General features: G+C 51.4%; 15 protein-coding genes across 15 annotated transcripts; 9 read left to right on the top strand and 6 right to left on the bottom strand.

Moving 5' to 3' along the window:
• Positions 1-251: 251 nt before the first annotated feature.
• Positions 252-986, top strand: PC9H_007323 (uncharacterized protein; the record flags this gene model as incomplete). The annotated part of the gene is made up of 2 exons (XM_036776856.1): positions 252-324; positions 409-986. 2 exons carry the CDS (start codon positions 252-254, stop codon positions 984-986), a joined length of 651 nt encoding a protein of 216 aa, XP_036630476.1.
• A 249-nt stretch (positions 987-1,235) lies between these two features.
• PC9H_007322 (uncharacterized protein) lies at positions 1,236-2,003 on the top strand (the record flags this gene model as incomplete). Its single annotated transcript, XM_036776855.1, has 2 exons — positions 1,236-1,320; positions 1,375-2,003. 2 exons carry the CDS (start codon positions 1,236-1,238, stop codon positions 2,001-2,003), a joined length of 714 nt encoding a protein of 237 aa, XP_036630475.1.
• A 221-nt stretch (positions 2,004-2,224) lies between these two features.
• Positions 2,225-2,928, top strand: PC9H_007321 (uncharacterized protein; the record flags this gene model as incomplete). The annotated part of the gene is made up of 2 exons (XM_036776854.1): positions 2,225-2,303; positions 2,360-2,928. 2 exons carry the CDS (start codon positions 2,225-2,227, stop codon positions 2,926-2,928), a joined length of 648 nt encoding a protein of 215 aa, XP_036630474.1.
• Positions 2,929-4,186: 1,258 nt separating this feature from the next.
• Positions 4,187-5,404, top strand: PC9H_007320 (uncharacterized protein; the record flags this gene model as incomplete). The annotated part of the gene is made up of 6 exons (XM_036776853.1): positions 4,187-4,393; positions 4,445-4,472; positions 4,523-4,604; positions 4,660-5,119; positions 5,170-5,324; positions 5,377-5,404. The coding sequence occupies 6 exons, from the start codon at positions 4,187-4,189 to the stop codon at positions 5,402-5,404; spliced, it is 960 nt and encodes a 319-aa protein (XP_036630473.1).
• A 251-nt stretch (positions 5,405-5,655) lies between these two features.
• On the top strand, positions 5,656-6,589 carry PC9H_007319 (uncharacterized protein; the record flags this gene model as incomplete). Its single annotated transcript, XM_036776852.1, has 2 exons — positions 5,656-5,684; positions 5,740-6,589. The coding sequence occupies 2 exons, from the start codon at positions 5,656-5,658 to the stop codon at positions 6,587-6,589; spliced, it is 879 nt and encodes a 292-aa protein (XP_036630472.1).
• A 223-nt stretch (positions 6,590-6,812) lies between these two features.
• On the bottom strand, positions 6,813-8,102 carry PC9H_007318 (uncharacterized protein; the record flags this gene model as incomplete). The annotated part of the gene is made up of 6 exons (XM_036776851.1): positions 6,813-6,986; positions 7,041-7,182; positions 7,235-7,452; positions 7,525-7,689; positions 7,738-7,898; positions 7,952-8,102. The coding sequence occupies 6 exons, from the start codon at positions 8,100-8,102 to the stop codon at positions 6,813-6,815; spliced, it is 1,011 nt and encodes a 336-aa protein (XP_036630471.1).
• A 45-nt stretch (positions 8,103-8,147) lies between these two features.
• Positions 8,148-9,228, bottom strand: PC9H_007317 (uncharacterized protein; the record flags this gene model as incomplete). Its single annotated transcript, XM_036776850.1, has 4 exons — positions 8,148-8,168; positions 8,221-8,319; positions 8,375-8,653; positions 8,698-9,228. 4 exons carry the CDS (start codon positions 9,226-9,228, stop codon positions 8,148-8,150), a joined length of 930 nt encoding a protein of 309 aa, XP_036630470.1.
• Positions 9,229-9,349: 121 nt separating this feature from the next.
• On the top strand, positions 9,350-10,694 carry PC9H_007316 (uncharacterized protein; the record flags this gene model as incomplete). Its single annotated transcript, XM_036776849.1, has 3 exons — positions 9,350-9,583; positions 9,634-9,935; positions 9,992-10,694. The coding sequence occupies 3 exons, from the start codon at positions 9,350-9,352 to the stop codon at positions 10,692-10,694; spliced, it is 1,239 nt and encodes a 412-aa protein (XP_036630469.1).
• Positions 10,695-11,227: 533 nt separating this feature from the next.
• PC9H_007315 (uncharacterized protein) lies at positions 11,228-12,463 on the top strand (the record flags this gene model as incomplete). Its single annotated transcript, XM_036776848.1, has 4 exons — positions 11,228-11,397; positions 11,450-11,884; positions 11,943-12,072; positions 12,128-12,463. 4 exons carry the CDS (start codon positions 11,228-11,230, stop codon positions 12,461-12,463), a joined length of 1,071 nt encoding a protein of 356 aa, XP_036630468.1.
• Positions 12,464-12,718: 255 nt separating this feature from the next.
• Positions 12,719-13,063, top strand: PC9H_007314 (uncharacterized protein; the record flags this gene model as incomplete). The annotated part of the gene is made up of 1 exon (XM_036776847.1): positions 12,719-13,063. The coding sequence occupies one exon, from the start codon at positions 12,719-12,721 to the stop codon at positions 13,061-13,063; it is 345 nt and encodes a 114-aa protein (XP_036630467.1).
• A 257-nt stretch (positions 13,064-13,320) lies between these two features.
• PC9H_007313 (uncharacterized protein) lies at positions 13,321-14,902 on the bottom strand (the record flags this gene model as incomplete). The annotated part of the gene is made up of 9 exons (XM_036776846.1): positions 13,321-13,461; positions 13,520-13,648; positions 13,697-13,722; positions 13,782-13,852; positions 13,910-13,944; positions 13,994-14,014; positions 14,063-14,310; positions 14,367-14,484; positions 14,780-14,902. 9 exons carry the CDS (start codon positions 14,900-14,902, stop codon positions 13,321-13,323), a joined length of 912 nt encoding a protein of 303 aa, XP_036630466.1.
• A 786-nt stretch (positions 14,903-15,688) lies between these two features.
• Positions 15,689-16,486, top strand: PC9H_007312 (uncharacterized protein; the record flags this gene model as incomplete). The annotated part of the gene is made up of 1 exon (XM_036776845.1): positions 15,689-16,486. One exon carries the CDS (start codon positions 15,689-15,691, stop codon positions 16,484-16,486), a length of 798 nt encoding a protein of 265 aa, XP_036630465.1.
• Positions 16,487-16,622: 136 nt separating this feature from the next.
• NTG2 (DNA N-glycosylase and apurinic/apyrimidinic (AP) lyase) lies at positions 16,623-17,952 on the bottom strand (the record flags this gene model as incomplete). The annotated part of the gene is made up of 6 exons (XM_036776844.1): positions 16,623-16,712; positions 16,767-16,839; positions 16,896-16,988; positions 17,040-17,174; positions 17,221-17,411; positions 17,476-17,952. The coding sequence occupies 6 exons, from the start codon at positions 17,950-17,952 to the stop codon at positions 16,623-16,625; spliced, it is 1,059 nt and encodes a 352-aa protein (XP_036630464.1).
• A 252-nt stretch (positions 17,953-18,204) lies between these two features.
• On the bottom strand, positions 18,205-19,504 carry PC9H_007310 (uncharacterized protein; the record flags this gene model as incomplete). Its single annotated transcript, XM_036776843.1, has 10 exons — positions 18,205-18,248; positions 18,304-18,317; positions 18,377-18,548; positions 18,600-18,651; positions 18,701-18,755; positions 18,809-18,985; positions 19,036-19,103; positions 19,153-19,163; positions 19,224-19,296; positions 19,352-19,504. 10 exons carry the CDS (start codon positions 19,502-19,504, stop codon positions 18,205-18,207), a joined length of 819 nt encoding a protein of 272 aa, XP_036630463.1.
• A 433-nt stretch (positions 19,505-19,937) lies between these two features.
• On the bottom strand, positions 19,938-23,266 carry PRM1 (plasma membrane fusion protein prm1; the record flags this gene model as incomplete). The annotated part of the gene is made up of 3 exons (XM_036776842.1): positions 19,938-22,416; positions 22,466-22,731; positions 22,781-23,266. The coding sequence occupies 3 exons, from the start codon at positions 23,264-23,266 to the stop codon at positions 19,938-19,940; spliced, it is 3,231 nt and encodes a 1,076-aa protein (XP_036630462.1).
• Between the last annotated feature and the right edge of the window lie 173 nt (positions 23,267-23,439).

The raw sequence follows: 23,439 nt of genomic DNA, 5'->3' as shown, positions 1-23,439 counted from the left end.
GCTTGCAGCGCGCCTAAGCCTCGTTTCTCCTTATCAAGATGCCCCAAACCCGTGTACTTTCCATCAGGCCTTACGCTCCTCATATGTCTAATGTATCTTGTACTTACTAATGAATCGGACTTTTATTGGAACAATATCACACTTGTGGGGTCACGTACGCTGGTCCGCCCTGCGCCATCTCACACTCGTGGAAGATAATGGTTTGTATTATAAAGCACCATCGATTCCCTACCTTCTTCAAGTTCAACTGAATGGCAGACAACAAAGGCCTACTCTTTGCTTATACAGACCACGGGGAGCTGGTCAATGAGGCGGAGTTCCATGGTACGCATACGCGTAGTTTCTGATATCAAACCTGCATAGATTTTGACACTTCGATAGATTGATACGACGGCGAACACATCCCAGTGCGAGCTGCTGTCCCTGGCATGGGCACCATCAGCAGATACAAGCAAGTAGACGGGCAGAAGCCAAATTGGCTGGCGCTGTACGACATGTCTTCCCCTGAGGTCGCCACGACCGAACCGTACACCAAACTCCCATCCTCGGACAACGAGAAGCGCATCATATCGAACCTGGCCACCTTAAACGGTGCCATATATTCGCTCATTTCCGCTTCCGCCACTTCTCCCAAGGCTACCCCAGGCAAATTTATATGCATCGCTATGATGGAGCCTTCCGTCGAAGGAGAGGATGAATTCAATAAGTGGTACGAGGAAGAACACATATCGCTCCTATCGAAAGCCCCTGGGTGGATCAGGAGCAGGAGATTCAAGCTTGTCCGAGAAATCCAATTGCCGGGCAAAGAGGACGCCGGCTCGAAATTGAAATATCTGGCTTTGCACGAACTACAGAACAAGGAAGTGATGGATACCCCGGAATGGATTCATGCGGGTACTCCGTGGAGAAATAAGGTTGTGAACGAGTTGGTCCTTCGAAGGGAGATACGGCTTTTCGAACTATACAGAGCATGGGAACTGGAATGAGTGGATGGGGACGTCGAATACACGCAGCGTGTGTCCCTGATGTACCAGTTGCAAGCGTTCAGAAAATACGAACGAAATGATCACTCACAATCCTACACCGCTGGAAGTGGCATGTCCGATCGCGAAGTACGCGCTGCCAGTGGCGCATGACTTCTGTGCGACGGACGGCCGCTGACTTACTCACGAGTGTTATAAGAGTGTGCGATTGGAGAGGGAAGGCAACACTGGTTCTTCTTCCCTACACGCTCAATGTCCGATAGCACTAAAGCCGTCCCCGGTCTACTCTTCGTCTATGGGGAATGCGGAGAACACGTAACGGAGAAGGATTTCAACGGTTAGCCTCTATCTCAATGCTATACTTGCCCCATATTGATCTGATGTTTGGCAGATTGGTACGACGGGGAGCATGTCCCAGCCCGCGCCGTTGTTCCCGGCTTCCAGACATTGATACGATACAAACAAGTGGATGGAAGAAAGCCATCTTGGCTCGCGATGTACGACCTATCCTCGCCTGATGTCCTTCAGACACCAGCGTATACCGGGCTCTTCGCTGCTGCTTCCGACAACGAACGCACGATCATTGCTAATCTCGCTATGCTGAATCGTCGAGTCTACTCACACATTTCATCGTATCCCGCCGACGATGCCGACGTCCGGCCCGGCAAATATCTATTTATCGTCATGATCCAACCAGCGCCAGAGTCGGAGGAAGAATTCAACAACTGGTACGAGGAGGAACACGTACCCCTCCTATCTAAGTCTCCAGGGTGGGTTAGGAGCAGGAGGTACAAGTTGATAGATGCAGTGGAAGTGGCGGGAAGGGCCGACGCCGAGGAGGCTCTGGCGCCTCTGACATACCTTGCCCTCCACGAAATCGAGAGCGAAGAGACGAGGGAGACGCCTGAATGGAAACATGCAACGAGTACACCATGGAGGAACAAAGTCGTGAATGAGCTTGTCGTTGGAAGGGATGCGAGATTGTTCGAGTTGTACAAAGTGTTCGAAAGGCTCAATTAGGAGTGCTCTCAGTTGATACTGACCCATGATACAAATGTTTAAAAATGGCGCGTTCTTACACACACCGGGGAGGACATTGGTCAGAAAGGAGTTGATTACCAAGTGCCGCAGCCAACGTCTCCACTGATACAAATCTAAGAAGCGATCAGGGCGGCGTTGCTACCTTCCTAGATATACAGGTGTTCAGTCATGGGCTGACCAGCGAAAACACCACATCCCAAATGGCCGTGCCAGAAGCTAAAAGCATGATCGTTCTTTTGTTAGACGGGCGAGGAGACACACCGGATTCAGAGCTACATGGTTCGTCGCCCGAACTTGTATAGTCTCCCTTGCGTGTCGATCTAAATATCCTTCAGAGTTGATTAACGGAAAATACACACTCATGGGAATCGACGCGGCGTCTTTCCATTTTTACAAAGCGAGCAACGGGCAGAAACCCTCCCTAGCCGTATTCTGCGAGGCTCCCCAGAACTCGTCTTGGAACGAAGCATTGGCAAAGGAAGCCGACATCCTTAGCCACGTAGCGTCCTTCCAGCAGCGCAAGTACACCCTTGCGTACGAGCTCACACCTCCCTCCGCCGATCCGACATCCTTACCTGGGAGATACGTCCTTCTCACCAGCAATACACCAGCAGCACGACACGATGAAGACTTTGAGAAATTTTATGACGAAGAACACATAGAGTTGATAGCGAAGGTGCCTGGCTGGCTCCGCTCGAGGAGGTACAAACTGGAGGAGTATTCCGGGGCCCACACGACGGAGTCCACTTCGACGCCAGGAAAATATTTGGCGGTTCATGAATTCGAGAGACAGGGATTTGTACAGGCACCGGAGATGGGAGCGACGGCGAAGACGCCATGGGCTGAGCGCATCCTGAAGGTAGTTAGCATCGAATTCGTGAAGGTGTTCGAAAGACAGAACTGATGTCACACACGGCGCGTTACAACTACTTGGCCGTTCGTAACGTCGTACTCTCTTGGTCCCCACTCTCATGTCGCGCCTTTGACGTGAAGTTTGCTCAGTAAAAGACATTCAGATTATTACAAGGGCTTTCGCGACTCGGTTTCTCATTTTGGCAGCTTTCCTTCCTCCTTCAACTTGTTCAAGGCACTCTCCGCGATGCGAAAGCTCACCATCCCCGTAGGAATGCCACAATACACTGCTGTCTGGAGCAGCGCTTCCCGAATCTCTACCTCTGTAGCCCCATTGTTTACCGCACCTCTTTATCAGCGTGGTCAGCACTCTAGCATTGAAATGAAGCTCTGGAGACCAACCGAATATGTGCGCCAAGCTTGCAACCGGATACGCTGAATATTATGTTCTACGGCTTTCGAAAGCTGAAGTTCTTACCTCTGCTTCCTTGCCTTGGGACGCAACTAGCGCAATGCAAATAAGGCTTCTCTGCTTGAGTTCCAACCCTGGACGTGTCCAAATGGTACCCCATGCAACCTGTTCAGCGTTGAATGAGTTCGTTGGCCCTGTCTAGGTGAGTTTATCATACTTCTGTAGTTAGCTGTGAAGGCAAAGTAACAGTCAGTAATCTATTATGCTATGTGAGCAGTACAGACTTGTTGCATTGGTTTCATGAACTCAGAGACGCCCTTGAGCCACCGTCAATTTTACATAGATCTGGATGTCTTGGGTTGAATGGCTTGCCTGCTTCAGCTGGTTGTTCACGTATTCCTCCCCCTTTGATATCGCGGTCAGAATGTGCTCTTAGCATCAAAAACGGGACCCGAGGTTTACCAACACCTTGCGGCGAAATTCCATGCCGGCATCGTATATTTCTTGGTGGGCTTGTTCATTGGGTCGCGATGAAGATGACATACTAACAGGTGGATCAGGAGAAAGGGATTGCTCCTGGTATTCAAGTCTATGAAAGTCCGAGACTAGATGCGGAACACGGTGAACTCCTACACCGCGATTCTCACAGCCGTGCACAGAATCCCATACACATTTATCCACGAATGACGTTCCCTTACCTGTGGGGCGTTAAGTCAGCTGGACGGATCCCCCCACCAAGGAGTGGGCCCATGACCTCCCACCGAACCTTGTCTCTATTCATGGTTATCGCTATGCACGAAAGTATCAACGGCGGTGTTGCTTCCCTTTCTCCACAGGATTTCGCGTTCGCAAGCAAGCATCGCTATAGTACAGTTCTTGAGTGACTTGGACCACGATCATGACCCTTCCACAGTCTTTCGGATGGATTGGCCTTGGAGCAATGGGCTACCCTATGGCCATGAACCTGCGAAAAAGGATTCCCACAGACAGTATCCTTCTGGTAAACGACGTAGACCGATCTGCTGTCGAGCGGTTCATACGGCAGTCTAGCGAATTCGGAAGAGTGGTGGAGGCAGCTACGGCTAGGGATGTCGCTGAACAGTCGGTTCGTACGGTCATCGACTTTCGTATTGACCCTACTTAATGCTGTGATTAGTCGTGTGTGTTCACTATGGTGCCGGAAGGTCGGTCTTGCCGTCTACGGTACTCTCAGTGACTGAAAGTATCGATTCAGGTCGTCACGTAAAGGATGTCTTCCTGAAACCAGGAATGGGGATACTGGCTGCGAACACAGCAGGGAAATTACTGATAGACTGGTGCGATCTACGTTCCTACTCTGCGAGTGTCACCCTGACAAATTTGGGTCTGTAGCTCAACCATTGATCGTGCCTCTTCCATCGAGGTCGCCGAAGCCGTCAAAGCATTGTCAGACGTACGCAATCCGACGCGATTCTACGACGCGCCAGTATCTGGCGGGACACTTGGTGCAGCAAAGGCTACGCTGACTTTCATGGTGGGCATCGCTGCAGACGACCCAAACTTTCCAACCCTCCGCGACTTGCTCTCATTGATGGGAGGTGCGATCCACCCCATGGGGGGACAGAGCCTCGGCTTAGCCGCTAAATTGAGCAACAACTACATCTCGTCACTCAACGCGCTTTCTACTGCTGAGGGGATGAACCTCGCTATACGCCTTGGCTTAGATCCAAAGGTTTTCAGTAACGTCATGAAGACGAGTTCTGGTGGGAGTTACGCCAATTCAGTGTACAATCCTGTACCGGGTGTATGTCCCGAAGCTCCATCAAGCAAGGGTTACGAGGGAGGGTTCAAGGTGTGTTTACCAACCAATAGCAGTGATCAGTGAATGAGACGTTCTGTTAGATACAACTCATGAAGAAGGACGTCGGCCTAGCGATCGACGCTGCACGACAAGTTGACGCGAAGGTCGTTCTTGGGCTTACAGGTTTGGGGGTGTATTCGGCAGCATCAGAAGACCCGAGATTCCGTGACAAGGACGCTCGCATTGTATATAGATGGTGCGTAGAGCGTTGCTTAAGGAGTCTGATCATTGACTTACACGGTTCGTAGGTTGGACGGTATTGAGCCCAAGTTGTGATTGACCTTCTAGTTTGATGGCCCCCAAATAAATCCGCCAGCCGAGAATGCGTTGGCCACACTTACTTCCTTTACGCCTCCCTGAGTATATACCACCGGCCATTGTCCCAATGAAGTGGCCCGGACTCTGTGGCATTTGCCTCATGTAGTGGGCCGGTGCCACATACGACTTGGCCACATCCCATAGGTATAAGTCTAACGCCCTCTCATGATTTCCTCCCCTCCACACCCCACCAGATCCCACCGTCCATCATGGATCAGCTAAAGAAACTGTTCAAAAAGTGTGTAACGTTATCGCTTCATTATATTCTCTTACTAATGACGATCAACACTCAGGCATTCGCAGAAAGAGAAAGAACTCGCCAGACGGAAGCAAGTCCGGCGTTCGCGTTCGCTGCCACTCAGAGAGCTGGATAAAGAGAACGCGTTGAAACCCATCCTTCATAGCAAACAGTTTCTGCAGCCTGGTGTCGAATTTCTCGACTCGCCCATTGGCGAAATCCCCTTCATTCTCCAATCGGAGTTTATTCTTGACATCTGCCCTACGGGAGCGATGGATATTGACACAGAGCCCAAGGAGGTCAAGAGGCCGAAGAAGCCTCTCATGAAGATCTTGGACGACTTCCCTGTCCCCCCAGCCACTCCTGTACTTAGGAAGGGCTGGGCGTCCGATGCCACGATGCCTAAAGACAAGTACGAACTATCTAAGCTATGCGGTCTTCCTCCCGATGATCTCTTGCCACCCAACCCCTACGCACCGTGGATCCCGCCGTCGAGCACCATCACTCAGAGACGTCCCGTACAGACTACCTCCGTCAAGCACAACGAAAGAACCTTCACCCGCCCGCCCGCCTCTCGAGGTATTTACGGGAATGCTCGCGCTTGCCACTCAACCATGACCCTCTGTTCAACATCTCGGTTGCCGTTGGTTTTGGAGCCACCCGCACCTCTCAAGATCAGACGACGTGTTGCTCCATCTTCTGCACCCGCTCATACTGCTGTTCACGAACAGGCCTCATCGAAGGCGCCGCGATCTACTCCTTTGTCACCCCCTGTCACTCCTCGCGAACAGGAAACTCGGGCCGCTTGCAAACCAATGCCAAAGGGACGCGTACCAGTGGACGTCCAGGAAGCCGACGGTATGTGGGCCAGCTCCAAGAGCATCCACGCGTCTCGTTTCAGTTGAGCTGCGAACGATATTTGTTATCGACATGTCACGAATCTCATTTGTCTCGAATATCTATTACGCCAATCCGGCGCTATTTACTCTACGTTCCTTCATCTGCTGCTTCATTTTGGTCATAGAAATCCTTCACACTCCTTGTATTTTTTTACTTCGTTCCTCGATATGTATCATTAGTCGTTACTTAGTATCCAACAGGCTTGGTTCGTACTGCAATAATATGTTCCTACCATATTCGCTTCACCATCGTGAAACGCGTGAGATCCTCCAGCTTTACTCGACCTTTGCCCTTTCCGCCCCCATCACCGTTTTGATTTCTAACCCCTTCACCGATTTCTGCGATAGGGGTAGCATCATCGCGTTTGTTGTTCAGCAAACCTTTCAGCTCTCGATTATATGCCTAAATGAGTATAACCGTCAGTATGTCACGTACGTAACGAATAAAGGATCGTACCTGTTCTTCCTTCCCCTCTCCAATAGGAGGACGTCCAAAGTCGTTCGCGGTGTCCTCAGCCTCTCGAGCATCCATACCAGCTCGCCTCTTAATAGCGTAGATGACGAGATTAACACCCATGATTAACTTGATGACCACAAAGCTACCCAAAGAAGTGTAAGGACAACTGTCTCCTCTCAAGATCACGAACATACCAAAGCCAGAATAGAACAGCCAGCGCTCCCCACTTGACGTAATGCGCCCAATCAGCGTTGGGTAGAATGGACGAGGTCCATTCAGGATTAGAATCCACTTGTAGGGCGACGAGAAGGGTTACGGATTGAGTCCCGATGAGGATGGCGAGGACAGCGAGCGGGAGGGAGGCGAACCCAAGGCGTCGCGCAACTAGCGGCGATTGGTCGACGTATGAATGCTAGTTCCAAGTTTGAGTGACGTGGAAATAGAAACAGAAGACACTCAAATAGAAATAGAAGAATTGACTGACTTTACGGACTCCAAGTCGGCTAACAGCGCTCGCGCTCGCCAAATCGCGGCAAAGGACATCAGTATACCGTTCATATACCGAGGGCCGAATGTGGTTAAACTTGGTGATGAAGGCGTGTTTGAGCCAATCGACTATTGTTTCTGACGCCATGACGGATAAAATAGGCTGGTAAGGGTCAGTAAAAGGGAAGCTTCGACGAGGAGGTCAACGTACATATGATATCGTCGATAGAACATTATTGCCGCGGAACCAACCAAAGCTCCTTGGTAATACGAAACCACTACTGAAGTCGAACTCGGAACCACTTAGTTCAATGAGATTACGGAAACCGACAATGATCAGCATGAGGCATAGAGTGAAGCGCTCGACGATATCTGAGGGACGAATTTAAACTTTCGATACTGGGAGATGAGAGCACGGGACTGACCCGCGCAAGTAATCTGGAACAGATTGTCCTTCTCGAACTTCTTGAACACACTGCCTTTGATTTCGACGAACTGATTCGAAACCAAGAGAGTAAGTAGTGCGTGGTCGTATGAGTTTACAGCGACATTGAGTGCGATTGTCTGGTACACCATAACAAGAGTGTGGGCGACTGCATGGCATTTAGTTAAAGAGGACGGTTATGTTATGTCATTACTCGCCTACGTAGAGGGTTGCAAGGATAAAGAACAGCAGAGGTTTGAATATGCTGACTGACAACGGCTTTCGTCTTGAAAGTGGTTCAAGGGTAGACCGAGAGAATAGACAATCTATGATATCCTGCCCTATTGAAGCGCACAGTCTGTCTGCGATCTAATGCTTAGGATTGAGAAGATGGCAATAGAAATAGGTGATATTTAAACCATACTTCGAGGGCGTTGAATATGACATATAGTTTTATTGTATCCTGTCCACGTATGGAGTGGTATATTTTACTCGCGTCAGTCAAAGGAACGAGGATTGCTACCGAGACAGCTAAGAGGAGTGCTTGAAGTATATCAGCCTTCTGCGACGGTGGGAGCGGAGCTGCTGAGCAAGAGAAGAAATTGGCGGTGGATCGGAAGAGAGCCAAGGAGAAGCGGATCGGTAGGATAGTAAATGTGTAGAGGAATGAGTCCAAGCACAGGATAAATCCAAAGCCTATTATCTACTCATAATTAGAAGCAATAGAACAGGTGCAAGGCATCTTACCTTCTCTATGGCTAACGGAATGCTCAGGAAGTTGCTGACCCTCTCCCACTTCAACTCCTGGTGTGAGTCGAAGTCGGTAGCCAGAAGCTCCTCACGAAGGTAGTCCCACAGTGAAAAGGGTAGTTCACGAGTTTCCGGGTGAAGAGTCGGCGAAGGAGGAGGTGAGTTGCGAAAGCCGGGTCCTTGAGGAGGGGACGGTGATATGGGCGTCGGTGGTAACGAGGCGTAGGCTAGCGGCGCGTCTGGCCTCCTGCGAAACAGCCGCTCCCCAGGAGATACAGAGCGCGATCGAAGAGGTCGGTCCCTTCCCGAATCCCAGTGATCCGGTACTCCAGTTGAAGTATACAAGGGGCGTTCAGCGTCTTTATGAGGTTTTGACGGGCTCACAGAATTCCTCTTGCCACGAAAGACCGACGGGACTGGTGCTGAGGGGAGCGGCGCCAAAGGATCCCGCCAGATATCAGCATTTGTGACCGACGAGAATCGACGCCTGGGCTTTCTTCGCCGTTTACTCGAGCTTGCGGTCGACATGGCAGTTCGTGATCATAAACGTTCATGGGCGCTTGTTGTTACATTGTTATTGGCAACCACGTGGCGCCGAGTCCCTAGCCTCACCAACGCCACAGCAGCTCGATGTTTCATGAATCCTTGAATGTCGCGATACTCTTTTCATCGCTGGCGTTCATTTAGAGTGCTCATTGCATTCTTGCTTCTCGTTTCTGGTGTCATCTCTTACATTTACCTCAGCTCGAGGCCACCATACACCCATTACTCTTCTATTGACAGATTCGAATTCGACACTTCCGAAAGGTTGTTCCATGAAGCAGGCAAGCCGGGGAAATATGTGCTGTTCAAGCAGTTGCGGGGCGCAGGATTCAATAACCAGGTACGTGGCTTGATGCTCCTCACGATCTCCAGCACACCCAACAAGTACAGGCTCAAGAAATTCTGTTGTACCACCATCTAGCGTTACTTTCGTCTCGTATCTACGTCTACCAGCCACTGGTTTGGCGGCCGCGTGGAGAACAGTCATATGTGCCCTTGTCGGCCTTTCTGCGTAGTCCAACCGAAGGATCTCTGACCGTTACGTTCTTCGACCATGCCTGTCGCCCCGAGGACGTGAAACACGTCACATTGTCGCAGGGGATTGGATACAATCATGTTTGGGACCATGCCTTATCCGTGCTCAATGGCCCCGAGAGGTGCATCGTCGTTGACGACTGGATTCTGAACTGGAAGTGAGTTTTCTAACCTATTATGCTCTTCTTGCACGAGCTTAACTTGATGACCCGAGCTATCTCGCCTCGTCTGCAATACACGCAATATGGCCCTCTTTCCACAAATACCTCCGTGAAACCTTCGCGTGGTCGGACAAGATAAATGGCATAGCGCAGCGCGCTTCCTCCGCTCTCAACTTGCGCTCCGGCGCGAACCCAACCGGGAATCCATATATCGCTTTACATTTTCGTCGGGGTGATTTCGAGGGGCACTGCCACGTTTTGGCAGAGCGCCATGTCGGGTTCACGACATGGGCGACTCTTCCACTTTTGTCGGAGTCGATCTATCCCCCTCAGCTCAACTCTATGAACGAGACATCGACAATGGAACACTGCTACCCAGATCTATCCCGTATTATCGACATAATCGATGATTACGCGCGATCGCGCCCACACCTGCGCACTCTTCATATTCTACACGACGGCGCATGGGATCATCCGCTTGTTTACATGCAAAAGTACAAACTAGAGCGCACTTTGAAGGACGCGGCGCGTGCTAAGGTGAAAGGCTGGGCGGGTGGGCCGATTACGACGGTCACGGACTCAAGTATGGTCCCTCTGGCGTGGGGGGAGAAAGATTGGAGCGTGGCGGTCGATGTGGAGCTGGCGCGCAACGCTGAGGTTTTCATTGGAAATGGGTACTCTAGTCTTAGCTCACAGGTCGTCGCGTTGAGGCTTGGGGCTGACGGTGGCAGTCCAGAAGACATACGGTTTATGTGATGGGTTTGTAGTATGTATGGATCGTGAAAATATCTCTTCCTATCGTTTACAGCTTTATTCACTTGCGGGTATGGGACGCTCCAAGTATACTTTGCTTGGCAGGAAGGGTATACAGCTTCACCGCCACATCCGGGGATGATCTGAGTGCCCAGCCATCCCTCGAGCCCCTGGATGAAATTGATCTTCAGAGCATCACATCACCACCACATCAGCAGAGGTATCACCAGGTCAACCTCTGACATACCTCTGACATCTAGTTGAAGGATGTCGAACGTACGACCCTCGACAAAATGTCTCTTAAATAGATTTGATTTTTTCGCCGTCGCATAAGCCCATCTTCCGCAAACCTTCCACCATTCCACTGTTTCAACAGCTCTCGACAAACTCTCGCACAGCGTTGGCCCGTTTGGCTGCGGCTGCGGAATCAAGTACTCTATATCTTTGCGGCTAACTCCTTTCGGTAAAAGAGTTAATCCTCTGCTATATAAACACCACACCGCACGAGGGGTGCGTACCTCACTTGAGACACACAAATGGCCTTCCCCACACCCAGCGGCGGATCAGTACGATCTAACGACTTCGCGCCCTCAATCTTCTTTGCAGTCCTATACGGATGCCTACTCCCACTCATTTTCTACCGCTTGCTCCATCGTCGATCACGAACGCTAGCTGTCTTCGGATGTGTGAGTTTCGCTATTGAAAGGTGCGTTCAACTGGCCTCTTTGATATGTCCTCGTGTTCACCAGCGCCCGCAGAATAGTCCTGTTTTCTCTGAGAGCGCGCGCTGCACGGACAGATTCCAATGGACCTCTGAAATACATGGAAATCACAATCGGTGTTGGCTTCTTGTCAATATGTTCCACATACAGGGACCTAGTCAAATGTTTTCTCATAAATGCTACATATGGGACCGATACATACTACCAAGCTCCCGCGTATGAAGGAGCTAAGAAAGTTGCGAAGACGTCGACACAGTTCGAAGATATCCTGTCCTCCCAACCTATCTTAGCGGTCGTCTCCTCCAAGCAGCACGTTGCAGATACCCCTAGAGCGCGCTTCATCTCCCGTCGCTTCGGAGACGTTTGCTCCTTGCTCGTACTAGCGGCTATCATAACAGGTATCCTCGGTGCGACGGATTTTCCTGCTGCGATAGATAATGCCTCTAAGGCAGACAATATGATGATGCTACGGTGAGTACTCTTGGTTCATCGTCGATTGGAAAGAGGGTTTCTTACTGATGGAAAATAGATATGTTAGTGCTGGGCTGGGTCTAGGCGCTATTATACTCATAGGCTTTTCCATGATATGGGGCTATCGGCGCTTGCCTCGTGCGAGCACGCCAGCATTCAAATTACTTGTATCCATATGGCTTCCCTTGGTGAGTTCATCTAGTGTACCGTCTGGTACAGGAGCTGAGACGACCGCCCAATCAGTGCTCCGTCGCAATTTATCGAGTCGCAGTGCTCCATAACACTACCTCCCAGCTATCATCATACGGACGTGGCTCCCTCAACACCCCCGCAGACAAAACAGTGTTCTACATATTCCAGATCCTCGCCGAGTGGTTCGCCGTCCTCGCCCTGTTCGGGGCAAACACCCGCGAAGTTGTCGGCTGTGGCCTCTGGGGAGACTGGAGAGGACACGATGAGACGGACGAAGAGAAGGCCAAGCGGATAAAGAAAGAAGAGGAGAGAGCGCAGAGAAAAGCTGAGAAGCAAGCATTGAAGGAATCAGCAGACCTTCGATCAGTGGCTGAATCAGGACCGTGACGCACTTCAGTTTCCGACGCTATCGATACACCATACCCGAATCATGTCTATACCAATTGTATACATATATGTGCAAACTAAACACTGGATATTTATCTATCGACCCGAGGGCTGGGGCTCCTCGTAATACAGCGGACAGTAACATACAGATGGATGTTTGTAATCTTCCTTTCATAAGTATTTGCATGAGAGAACCAATTTATTTGGATGTCAGGCTCATGATAGTGAGTTCGCAATGAGAAGGCTACTAGTCCTATGCCCAATAATCTCAGACTTACTGTTCAGAACATCTTGGAGGATCATTTGAGCTCACTTGTCGGGTATTTCCATATTGGGCATTGGGCAAGTGTATTGCCTCATATGGAAGGCGTTCGAGTGCAGAAGCCTGGGAAAACTGTAGGAGGAGCTCACGGAACACAGACGCCTCTTGAACTCGAGCAGTCGCCTCCCACCTTGCCCTCTTCTCCTTCTGAGACGCCCGGCAAGAACGAAGCCAACGACAATCTTAGTAAATACATAGAAGAGGTTAGGATGGAAACTGACCTTGTTCTCGACTTGGGGGCAAAGAAGGTCAAAGATGATCCCAAACAGGCTCGCTGAAGTCGCAGTGGAGGTGTCTTTAAAATAGTCATAGAAATAATCCGATTATTTCGAAACGCTGCCTGTAACAAAACACCACTGAGCCATCGAATTCACATATGAGGCATATCTGCTGCGCCTATCTCTGGGGGTTGATTTGACGCTCATCGGGACAAGATTGTTGCGAAGACATTCAGCCTAGATAAACCACACATTATATAGTTCAGGAAATGAGATAGGTCAAAGGAGATGTGTATATGTCAGACTGACATCAAGGTCTACGAACGAACGTGTCGAAGTCTTCCAGTGCCAGCCTCAACCACTCGTATGGTATAACAGAGTATCCCATCTTCCGTATCAATCACGTCCAATACGGTGGCCTCCTGGAATAAGCCATCGCCAGGCATGACGGATTGGAGCTTCGCATCGAGCAAAGTTAGCCACACAGCGTGATACACATACAGAAAGATCACGAACATTCATCCACGGAGCGCTACCCGTAGGCCATTTCGTGATATTGTCCAGGCGCTGCACGGAACCGCCTTCAAATGCCCGAGTACTGGCTTTTGAGTAGTGCTGCCAGTCGTGCCAGACTTTATCTATCATCTACTTCCATTTGTGATCTCAATTCAGGTGGATTGTTTGAGAACGAACCCCGTGGTGAAGCCAGAACAGAGGGTCTGGGGAGAGATGCCAGATTGGTTAAATAAAAATGCCTCAGAGGTAGTTAGGTACTTACCTTTGGCAGAAAAGGTCGGTCCACCTTTACAATCAGGAGGCGCGTTTCCGGGGCACGCTCCTAGCAGATCCCTTCGGGCAGTGTCAAACTATATGCATCATACATCGGGACATGATATATGATCTTACCCATTTACAATTAGATGAACAGATGCGTGAGCTCCCTGAAAAGGCCTCAATCATCCGATTTTCCCCTCCAAGGACAGTACTCACCTGAATTGCCTCAAAGTACGTCTAGAACCCCTTATAATCGCCTTCGAACCCGGTCGTCAGCTTTCGTACTTCCGAAGCTGTAAAGGTATTATTTATCGGGAGGTGGGGGTCGATAGGGACGCCCAAGACAACAGAAGTCGAATATGGGAATAGATTAAACCGCCGGCGCAAAGTATGGGGATACGGATATGACGGTCTGAAAAGCGAATCAGCTGAGAAGGCCCCGTCGGTAACTTTGAAGTCCTTCGATGGGTCGCCCCATCCTCCCAGCTCGTACCCTTCGTTGAATATTGTGGCGTGGAGGAAGTCCGGGGCATCTAGACTCAGCAGGCTCCAGGTGCAGCTCAGACACCGCCGTAGCTTGAACACGTACCTTGCGTCCAGTCCCAGTAAGGCGCCGTGCCGTTGAAGCCACACTCCGCCTGGAGCGCAGTTTTGGGGCTATGGATATACCAACGGTGCCACGGCAGAAATAGGCCAGTCCCATGAATCTGTATAGTTTATGTCATTGGTATATCAGTGGCGCGTTCAATGAAATTGCGCTCTACTTTCCTTGTGGTTCAGATCCATGTACAGATAGACTATGTCTACTCGCGTCGTGGGTCCAAGATGAATCCTAAATATTTAGAATGGGAAAATACCATCATAGTAGGAAGACGTTGTATCGGCGACTGGCACGATATCGTCAGGCATGATAGTCGGAGTCAGTGCCGGTGAGTGGGGCAAGCCCGCTAGACACTACTGTCCGTCATTGAAAATTTTGATAGACATAGAGTCGGAACACACCTTGACGGCGGTAATCCAGTCTCTGCGCTCTGGTTGAGAAAGGTTGCGGCATTCCTTCCTGACGCTGAGTTGGTTGCATTTTGCGGCAACGAGGAGGCTCAGCGCTAACACGAAGAGGAACATGAGGGCCAGTGAGACTCTACTCGCATCAGCACATTGGCCCGTGCATCAGATCTTAGCCTCGTGTATTATAAGGCTTCGTCACTTGGGGGAGGCGTCTTCAACCATTTCCGTATTGGGAAAGTATATTGCCTCATATGGAAGACGAACAGAAACGCGCTAGACGCTCATTGAACTCGAACTGCCTCTCAAAGTTCTCCCTTTATCACCACAACCTGCCCAACATCATCACAATGCGGACCTGTATCCTCATTTCTGTTATCGCGCGACGGCTACTAAGTCGCTGCTGGTTCAGAGAGTTCGGCCTATTCCTCCGAAACACAACGCTAAGCTTGGAACGAGAAGCCTGTATGCGTAGTACGATTCACGAAGCGGGTACAGCTCTATATAGCAACTGTGGTCCGTGCGCCTCCCGTGTTGTGTACAACGCATACCATAGGTCGGCGATTTCTATATTGGGAAGGAGGGTTGCCTCATATAGACTTCGAGCCGCGAGCCGGCAAGTAAGGATGACTTCATTGCTTGATCGGTGTGTCTATAGAAAGAAAGCATCTTGCCTCATAAGGGAGGCGAGCCTCGTCCAGGCGCGTCATTGGGAGCGGCTACACCCGTGAAGAAGCCTGGGAAAGCGACTGGGAGGACGGTATAAGAAGGGGGACCCTCGGATGAGATGCCCCAGACGTCTCTTGATCTCGAACCACCCACTTGCTCAAAGCCGCCTCGCACACAGTTCCCGCACTATCCACACAACCTACTTAGCACCACACGACTACTACACCTGACATCAAAATGCGCACCTGTATCCTCATTTCCACTGTCGCGCTTCTCAACTGGGGCTCTACTGTCTCCGCATTGGCCCACCCTGGAGCAAGCGGAAGACTCGCACGAGGCCTTGATGGTGTCAACTCGCGGCAGATCCACAACAACGACTACGCCGGAGGGCAACCCAACTCTGGAACCGATGCACCTGGCGACTCAGCCCCTCCCAGCGGTGATGTCTCCCGCAAAAGACAGGCGCCAGCCATAGGGAACCCTGCGGCGGCGGTAACCTCCCCGATTAATACGGCAACAGCCTCATCGTCTGGATCGTCTTCTATAACGACAACGACGGAGACTACCACCACGACACAGAGCGCTACTCCCTCCGCAAGTAACCCCCTCGATAACGTCAAGGGAGTGGCGAATAATGTTAAACCATCTCAATCGTCTGAGTCTTCATCCACAACGGTCACGTCTTCTTCTTCTGCGGCCGCCAGCACGACTCCGGCAGGTAACCCCGCTCAACAAGTCGCCAAGGCTGCAGAGGAAAAGCTGGCAGGAAAGGCGTCGTCGTCAGAACCGACATCTGCTTCCGGCACTGCGACCTCTTCTGATAGTGCCAGCGCGACTCCGCCTGCCAACGCCCTGAAACTTGCTGAAGCTTTGGAGGACAAACTGGGATGGAAGTCAACAACGGAAACGGAAACGGAATCGGCATCTGCCTCCGGAACTGCGACCTCCTCTGGCGAGAGCACCAGCCCGACTCCGCCTGCTCAAGGGGCCGGCGTCGGGGTGGAAGGGGTGGTAGGAGGAGCGTCGGGCCGGTGAAGAGTTTGTTGCAGCGGCGGAGGGATTTTTTGGAATAGATGCACATTAGTGATGTTATGATACCCAGTCGATTCTCCCTATACACCCTTGGACCTAGCCATTGCTAAGCGTGGGATACCTCAGTCGTATTTGGGGTCTATCTACCTACATTACGGGCGCTGGGACAGGCCTGCTGGGTGCGCAGGGTACAGTCACCACAGCGCGGACCGACCGGGAGGCATACAACCTGGCGAGCCACACGTTAGGTCCAGTCACTGGATAGGTGGAAGGAGACGCGAACCTGTCCGAAACCTACAAGCATATGGTTAATCTCTCGATGGAGCTCGGTAGGCAGCCACGATTGTAAATTCAAACTAGCGTTGCCGAGTTACAAGAGTGACTTTATATGTTCGTCTTGTGAGCTACTGACCGTGTTTCTTCAGGCGTATTTGTTGGCGGTTTGTGCCACCCAAGTCTATTCGTTATGCGGTGCACGTGGACGTCTACACCGATACCCACATTCCTGGACACCGAAATCTATCAGATACACCAACTTGGGTATAAGGTCACTTACAAATTCCAGGCTGAATGCAACGTTAAAAACGCCATTTTCGGACCTACGCCAGGCAAAGAACAGAGTTCGTCAACTGTCTTCGGGACGTCCGAATCGAAATTATCTTTCAGCATCTGAGCAGTCTGTTTCAAATATCTGCATGCATTCAACAGAAGATCGTCGTAGCTGCATAGGCACGTACTGGGTTTTGCGCCTCCAGAAGCCAACTTTACATATGGCGTTTGATATTGCTTGCTCGTCAGAATTGATGAGCCCGTCTACACTCAATGATCCGCCAAGGGCTTCTCGTAGATTCGAGACAGCGGCGTCGGTTACTTCGTCTTTTGTCTGTGAAGATAGCATGAGAGATACCAAAGTGGCAAATCGCTTGTTCTGGAAGTATGAGAGGCTGATCAATAGTCGGGTTTGTAAGACGAAACGGAGGAGAGGGGCATACTTTCGGCTCTGTCTCTTTGTACTGCGCCTGGTCGCATCCCATAGTGTCCACCGGCGCAACAATCTTGGACCGCATTTCTTTGATAGCGTCGTAAGTCTCGCGCCAGTTCTCGGGTGCGGGGTGGGGTTTGTCTAGGGACTGTTGGATTGCTTTAGGCTTCCGCGGCGACTTGGGCTGAGTCGACCGCCTCGGTTTCTTCACTTTGGACGATTCCGCTAACGAGGGAGGGTCTGTGTCGGCCTCGGGTTTCATGGCGACCATGTCCTCAATGTCTACCATGTCTTCCTCGACTTTGACGCGCCGCGCGCGCGGTCGGCGAGGCGTCGAGGAGCGTGTCGGAGCCTCGCCATTATTTGCTGCGTCAGCGGTGATTCCTGGATCCTTGGCCTCGAAGAGAGTGACTGATGCATGATACGGACTTGCGCGTGAAGAAAGCCTCGTTATCCGTGTCGTCTGGCTTCTCCTAATTGCAGACATTGCTGGTTCAAGCCAAGTACATATGATGGTAAGCGCCGAAGAGTATTGGACACGCTGAACTCCATTAGGGAAGCGGCATCTCGCAGGTGAATCCGAAAAGTTATCACTTGCAATGGTAGTGAGGCAGTGATCCATTATAACTAGTGACTACTCAAACATATCACTACTTAAACACAATAAGGAGATACAAGACGTAGATAAAGACGATATCTGCGACACGCCGAGCCGTGTGCACTATTCGTTCATCGCAATTTAACGGTCTTGGAGATCGTTGAGCAGACGCAGGATATTGAGGACTATGAAATATATGTGAGCCGAAGAGCACGATGAATCATACACAGGATAACCTACACAAATTGATGAAGCTAGAAAGGATAGCGTAAGTTCGGCTGCTATATCATTGACACACGAGATTATGACTTACTCCAAGTAAAGGCTGATGGCGCCCATGATGAATTCGTCGGGGGAGAGCCTCTTGTTGATGGTGTATGTGTCGTAGACGATGTAGCCGCTGAAGAGGAGACAACCACCAGCGGCGAAGATCAGATCGGTCGTGCGGCTCCATTGGAAGAACATCCCGACGAAACCAGTCATACCTGGAATCTACATGAGTACGGGGCTACCGAGGCAAACATAAATTGACGTACATAAAGCGATTAGGGCGCCGAAGAGGAAGGGACCCATGCCGGAGAAATCATACTGCGGAACGCATGAGTAATAATCTGAGTATAGATGGAAACGGACGTACTTTGGATTGGAAGGTGAAGAGTGTCAGTCCAATGAAGACGCCGAGGGTTATGAGCCTGTTGTGGTGTCAGGAGGGTCCGAGCAGTGACAAGCGTCGTTCTGTACTCACAGCGCCTGCATCACGATCGTGTTATCATAGAACGCTACAACAACGCCCAGGGTAAACGCCTCCATCAGCGTGAACGTCGACAGGAGCACGAAATTCCAAGGGTGTGTATGGCGTTGCCAATACAAGAGACCGAGGTTGACGATTGTACCGAAGAGAGGAACATAGAAGGACCAAGTACTACGGAATGTAAGTCGGTGGTCGGAAGCGCCATGGAGGCGGAGACATACTGCGTCTGAACCCATAGAACCGTGGAAGGCGACTGAGAAATGACGCCTCCTACAATGGTGGTTGCCAGCTGAATGTAACTGAGTGAGTTGGCAGCTTGTGTGTTACACAGTACTTACGATCTGACAAACTAATCCCACAGAGGCGTTAGTTCAATGCGCAGCAATGACAGTGTAGGGTATTGCCTCACCGAGGATAGTGTACACCTTCCTCACGAACGCCGCGCGGATCTCTGGAGAACTCTCAGAAACGGTCGTCCCATACTGATAGGCGGGGCACATCAGCCATGGCGTTGCCCTAACGGAATACTGAACACACCTTAAAGTCGTCCGGGATGTCCCCTGGCGCTGGTTGGTCATAGATAGCCGAACCGCTGGGCCCACCGAGAAGGGGCTCATTGACATCGTCACGGTAGTTGGGCTTCGCGGGCGTCGATCCGTACGACGGAGGGGGAACAGGATATTGACTCATGCTGAACGTGAAGGTTGGGGAAGAGTTGAGCACAGACGCTTCTCGAATACAGCCTCCATCCTAGTTGCGCGCCTCGCCATTATTCACACGATCATATTCGGATTTAGGGGCTCACAAGTGCGTGGAGATGGGTAGGGTCGAGGTCAACTACAGGTCTGGACTGCGCTCTAACAAACTCCCATAAATATGGGGAAAGAGCACGCTCAAGCTTCATCAAATGAATCAGCGTTAACATTAGAAATCGTTGTATATGTATAAAGTTTGTGCTACAAAGAGGGAGGTGCGCAGCACTGTGTCTCCGATAGGGATACATGATGTATGAGCTGCGATGTTATGTATGGTAGAGAGCGATAACGGGTAATAGATACAATAGTCCTTGAGAGGTATTAAATGGGAAGGCGTGATGAATTGGGAGGTCGTGGCCGTCATTCGTCTAGAGCGCTATGGCGCCGAAAGGATTCGTCGGGATACTCTTACGGATATCCATCGGCTTCGCGTGATTGATCTTCACGCGATGCTCGTCGTCAAACGGCGTCATAAACGGATTTACATTGGGCATAGGAGAGCGGTCGAAGGGGTTCTGCACGGACTCTGAACCAGGGCTCGGCGTAGCGCCTTCGAATGGATTCGTGCCTTCGAAGGGGTTGACTGACGACGACTTGCGTGCATGTGTGGTGGAGAGCATCTTCGTTACGGGGGTCGCGCCGTCAGCGTCAGAGATGGCAGACACGGGAACGGACATCGACCGTCGGTGCTTGTCAACAGGCGGCATCAGCCCGCGAGGCTGGAGAGGCGGGTGACGCGAGTCGATGCCCGAGTTCCCGTATCCGTAATGGAGAGGAGGGGCGAGTCCGGGAGTTTGCACGCGATTTGAGAGCAAGTCGTGAACAGAGGCGGCGGTCACATCTGAGGGAACATTGGCGTTGTGCCGAGGTCGATCTTCCTCTCGTTGGCTTCCGATGGAACCATTGGAACTAGAACGAACCGAAGGATTCATGACTCGAAGGGGCAATGGCGGAGGAGACGCGATGTTTCTCGTCCACGGCAAGGAAGGTCGAATAGCGACGGAAGCAGCGGAGGGCGTAGTGACATGAGGCTTCTTCTCGTAAGGCGTGGTAGGAGAGGCCGACCAAGCTGACTTGGGTGCTGAATCTTCCCTGTCGATGCCTACGCCGTCTGGTCTGATGGAGGAAGCCCTGTCGACAGAGATCGTCAAGTTGGGACGCGCTCGGGAACGAGGTGCAGGAGCAAGAATGCCTCGGATGCGGTTAGAGAGCGACGGGCCGTCGGCGTTGTCGCGATCTTCAGCGGGAACCGGTTTCTTGCCAATGGCCATGAGCCTCTTCGGGGCGCTGATAGTCCTCGCGCGAGTGCGTGAGGCGAAAGAGGAGATCATGCCGGAGAATTTGGATTCTTGTTTCGCTTCGAAGAAGCTATCCCAGCTCTTCTCCGCGTCTTTCTCCTTGTTGACGTTCCCGGGGCGCGGTGAAGAGTTATTGCTGCGCAAAGTCGGAGAGAAAACGCCAGGTGGGCGCGGAGAAGGAATGGGGGTGAAGGCAGGTAGCTGGTTGCCAGGCGCCAACTGCCCTTGTACCCCTCCAGATCCCTTTTCGTTCCCAGCGTCGTTAGACCGGAAAGGAACAACAATGTCCTCGAAGCCGCTCCTTTGTTCCCGTTGCCACCTCCCCCGGCCCCTTCGCTCAACGAAAGCCTTGCCGTAGGAATGCCAGAAAATGACACAGAGGGCCATGAGGACGACCAATCCCCAGAGTATCAAGAATATAGCGAATATCAGCCTTTGCTTCCTGAGACCGTTGGCGTATGAATCGATCACTTTGCCAAACAGGCCTCGGTCGTCGCCGTTAGCACCGTCACTTCCGCCAATGGCAGCAAGCGCAATGGGTCTCGCAGCTTCGTCTACCGAGGTAGGAGAAAGGACCAAGGCCGAATCGTTCATGCGAGGGAGATCGACTCGTAGATTATCGTGTAAGAACGTCAGGGCACTCTCAATGGCATCGACTTTGGTTCCGATGAGGCAGCGGATGAATTCGTTTGCGGGAGACTCGAGGATAGTGCCATTGAAGACAGTTTGCACTACGTCCTGGACGCCGGCATAGAAATTCACGATCGTTGTGTTCAGCTCTGTAGTAGTGACATTGACCCAACCGAACATGCCATCGTTGATAGTAGTTTGGATGCCATCGACGCGGAGATTGACGTCAGCGGCATACGCAGCGGATTGAGCGTGCATGCTATCGCTGATTGAAGTGGCGATCGTGTTCGTGAAATCCGAAGTCGTGTCTGCGGCTGCGTTTTGGTACTTTGTCTCGATTGCGCCGATCGCGATGAGCTGAATCTGGATGGACATCAGGCCGATGAAGCCGATGAGCAGACACGCAAGGGCAGGCGGGTGGAAGATGTAGTGGAAGAACCATTGCAGATGCGTGTGCTGAACTTGCGAGAGACGAAGCCGCGCTGCCAAATTGTTGGTGATACGAGTCAGGAGGGGGTGGGCCATGTTGGACTGGAGCATGAGCAGATTGTGGTCGGAAAGCGTGACGTTCGGGGCACCGTTAGAGGTAACGGCGGGTGGCCCAGAGTGATACAAGGTCGGATCCGACACCCAGGCCTGGCGTGTATATTCCAGATGGCGCTTCATGCTAACCCATTTGAACCACTCGAGGAGGCAGTTGAGGCCAATCAAGAGGAGGGCCAACAAGATTAACACGATTGTTCCAATTTTGGCGATGCGAATGAGGTCGCGGCCAAGATCATCCACGATGGTAAGGTCAAGGTCAGAGCAAAAGTTGACAGTGTTCTGCTGGGGAACAGGCATTGTCGAGGAGTTGAATGAGATAGCCGCAAAAGTGTCGTTGATATCCTTCTTCAGCAGTTCGAAGGGCAGATTGACACTACGGGGGATTAGTTGTGGAACTAAAAGGAAAGTATTTGGGCACGTACACATCTTCGACCTTGTCCTTGAGTTCAGCAACGGTAGGCAACGATGAGTTGAGCTTGGTGAGCGCGTCTTGGAAGTCCGTGGGTAGCTGGACATTCTGCAAGGCAGAAAGGTCCGGAATGGGTATCTGCGGAACGCTAATGTCGTCGAATGGGTTAACTTTATTGATTGCATCGATGGCCGTTCGGATAACAGAATTTGCGTTCTGAATTTGGCTTTGCAAAGTTGAGCTGATGCCATTGGCCGCGGCCGAAACGAGATTGCTGAACTGCAAAATGATCAGTGCGCGATTCCGCGATAACAAACGCTGCACACACCTCTTGGACTGCGGAAATGAGGATCGAGAGAACACCTCGAACGATCAGCTCGAGGAAGCATAGGAAAGTCGATCGATAAATGTCGATAATGAAATTTATCACGACCTCCATGATCGTCAGTGCTAGCACCAAGGTGGCGCGAGCGGCTCTCAGTGTTCCGTTGACTGCGTCGACAAATTGTTCATTCGTGGCCAATGCCATGTAGCGAGGAATACTAGCGGTGGATGTTGCTGCGCGTTCCGCAGCCTTGCAGCTGGCCAGGAGACCGTCTTTGGCACTGGCTACTGCATCCTTCGATGAAGCCAGAGAGAGCTGTAGCTGAAACACGACCATGAGCAGAGAAAGGATCGGGTACGCGAGCCATGTTAAGGAGAGGAGATGGGGGAGAGCTAGGTATGGTTGCAGCGTGGATGAGCTTGCTGCGAATTGGGCTGAGGGAGCGTCGTACGTCGGCGGTGGTGAGGGGAAGCGGGGAAAGCTTGACATTGCAGCGGTCGACCTGCGACGTCGTAAAGAAGGGTATTAGGTCGTGAAACGAAGTACGCCGAGGGCAAGAAGGCGACATCCTGCAAACCACTCTTCTTATAATTGATGGACTTTGAAAATCCGTGGTTCTTTGTCCCCCAAAGTCCATTGTCTTCGAGAATAATAGTCGTAGC

The sequence above is a fragment of the Pleurotus ostreatus genome, assembly GCF_014466165.1.
Source record: "Pleurotus ostreatus strain PC9 chromosome Unknown scaffold_5, whole genome shotgun sequence".
Classification (NCBI taxonomy): Eukaryota; Fungi; Basidiomycota; class Agaricomycetes; order Agaricales; family Pleurotaceae; genus Pleurotus; species Pleurotus ostreatus.
This window is presented reverse-complemented; position numbering and strand designations above follow the sequence as displayed.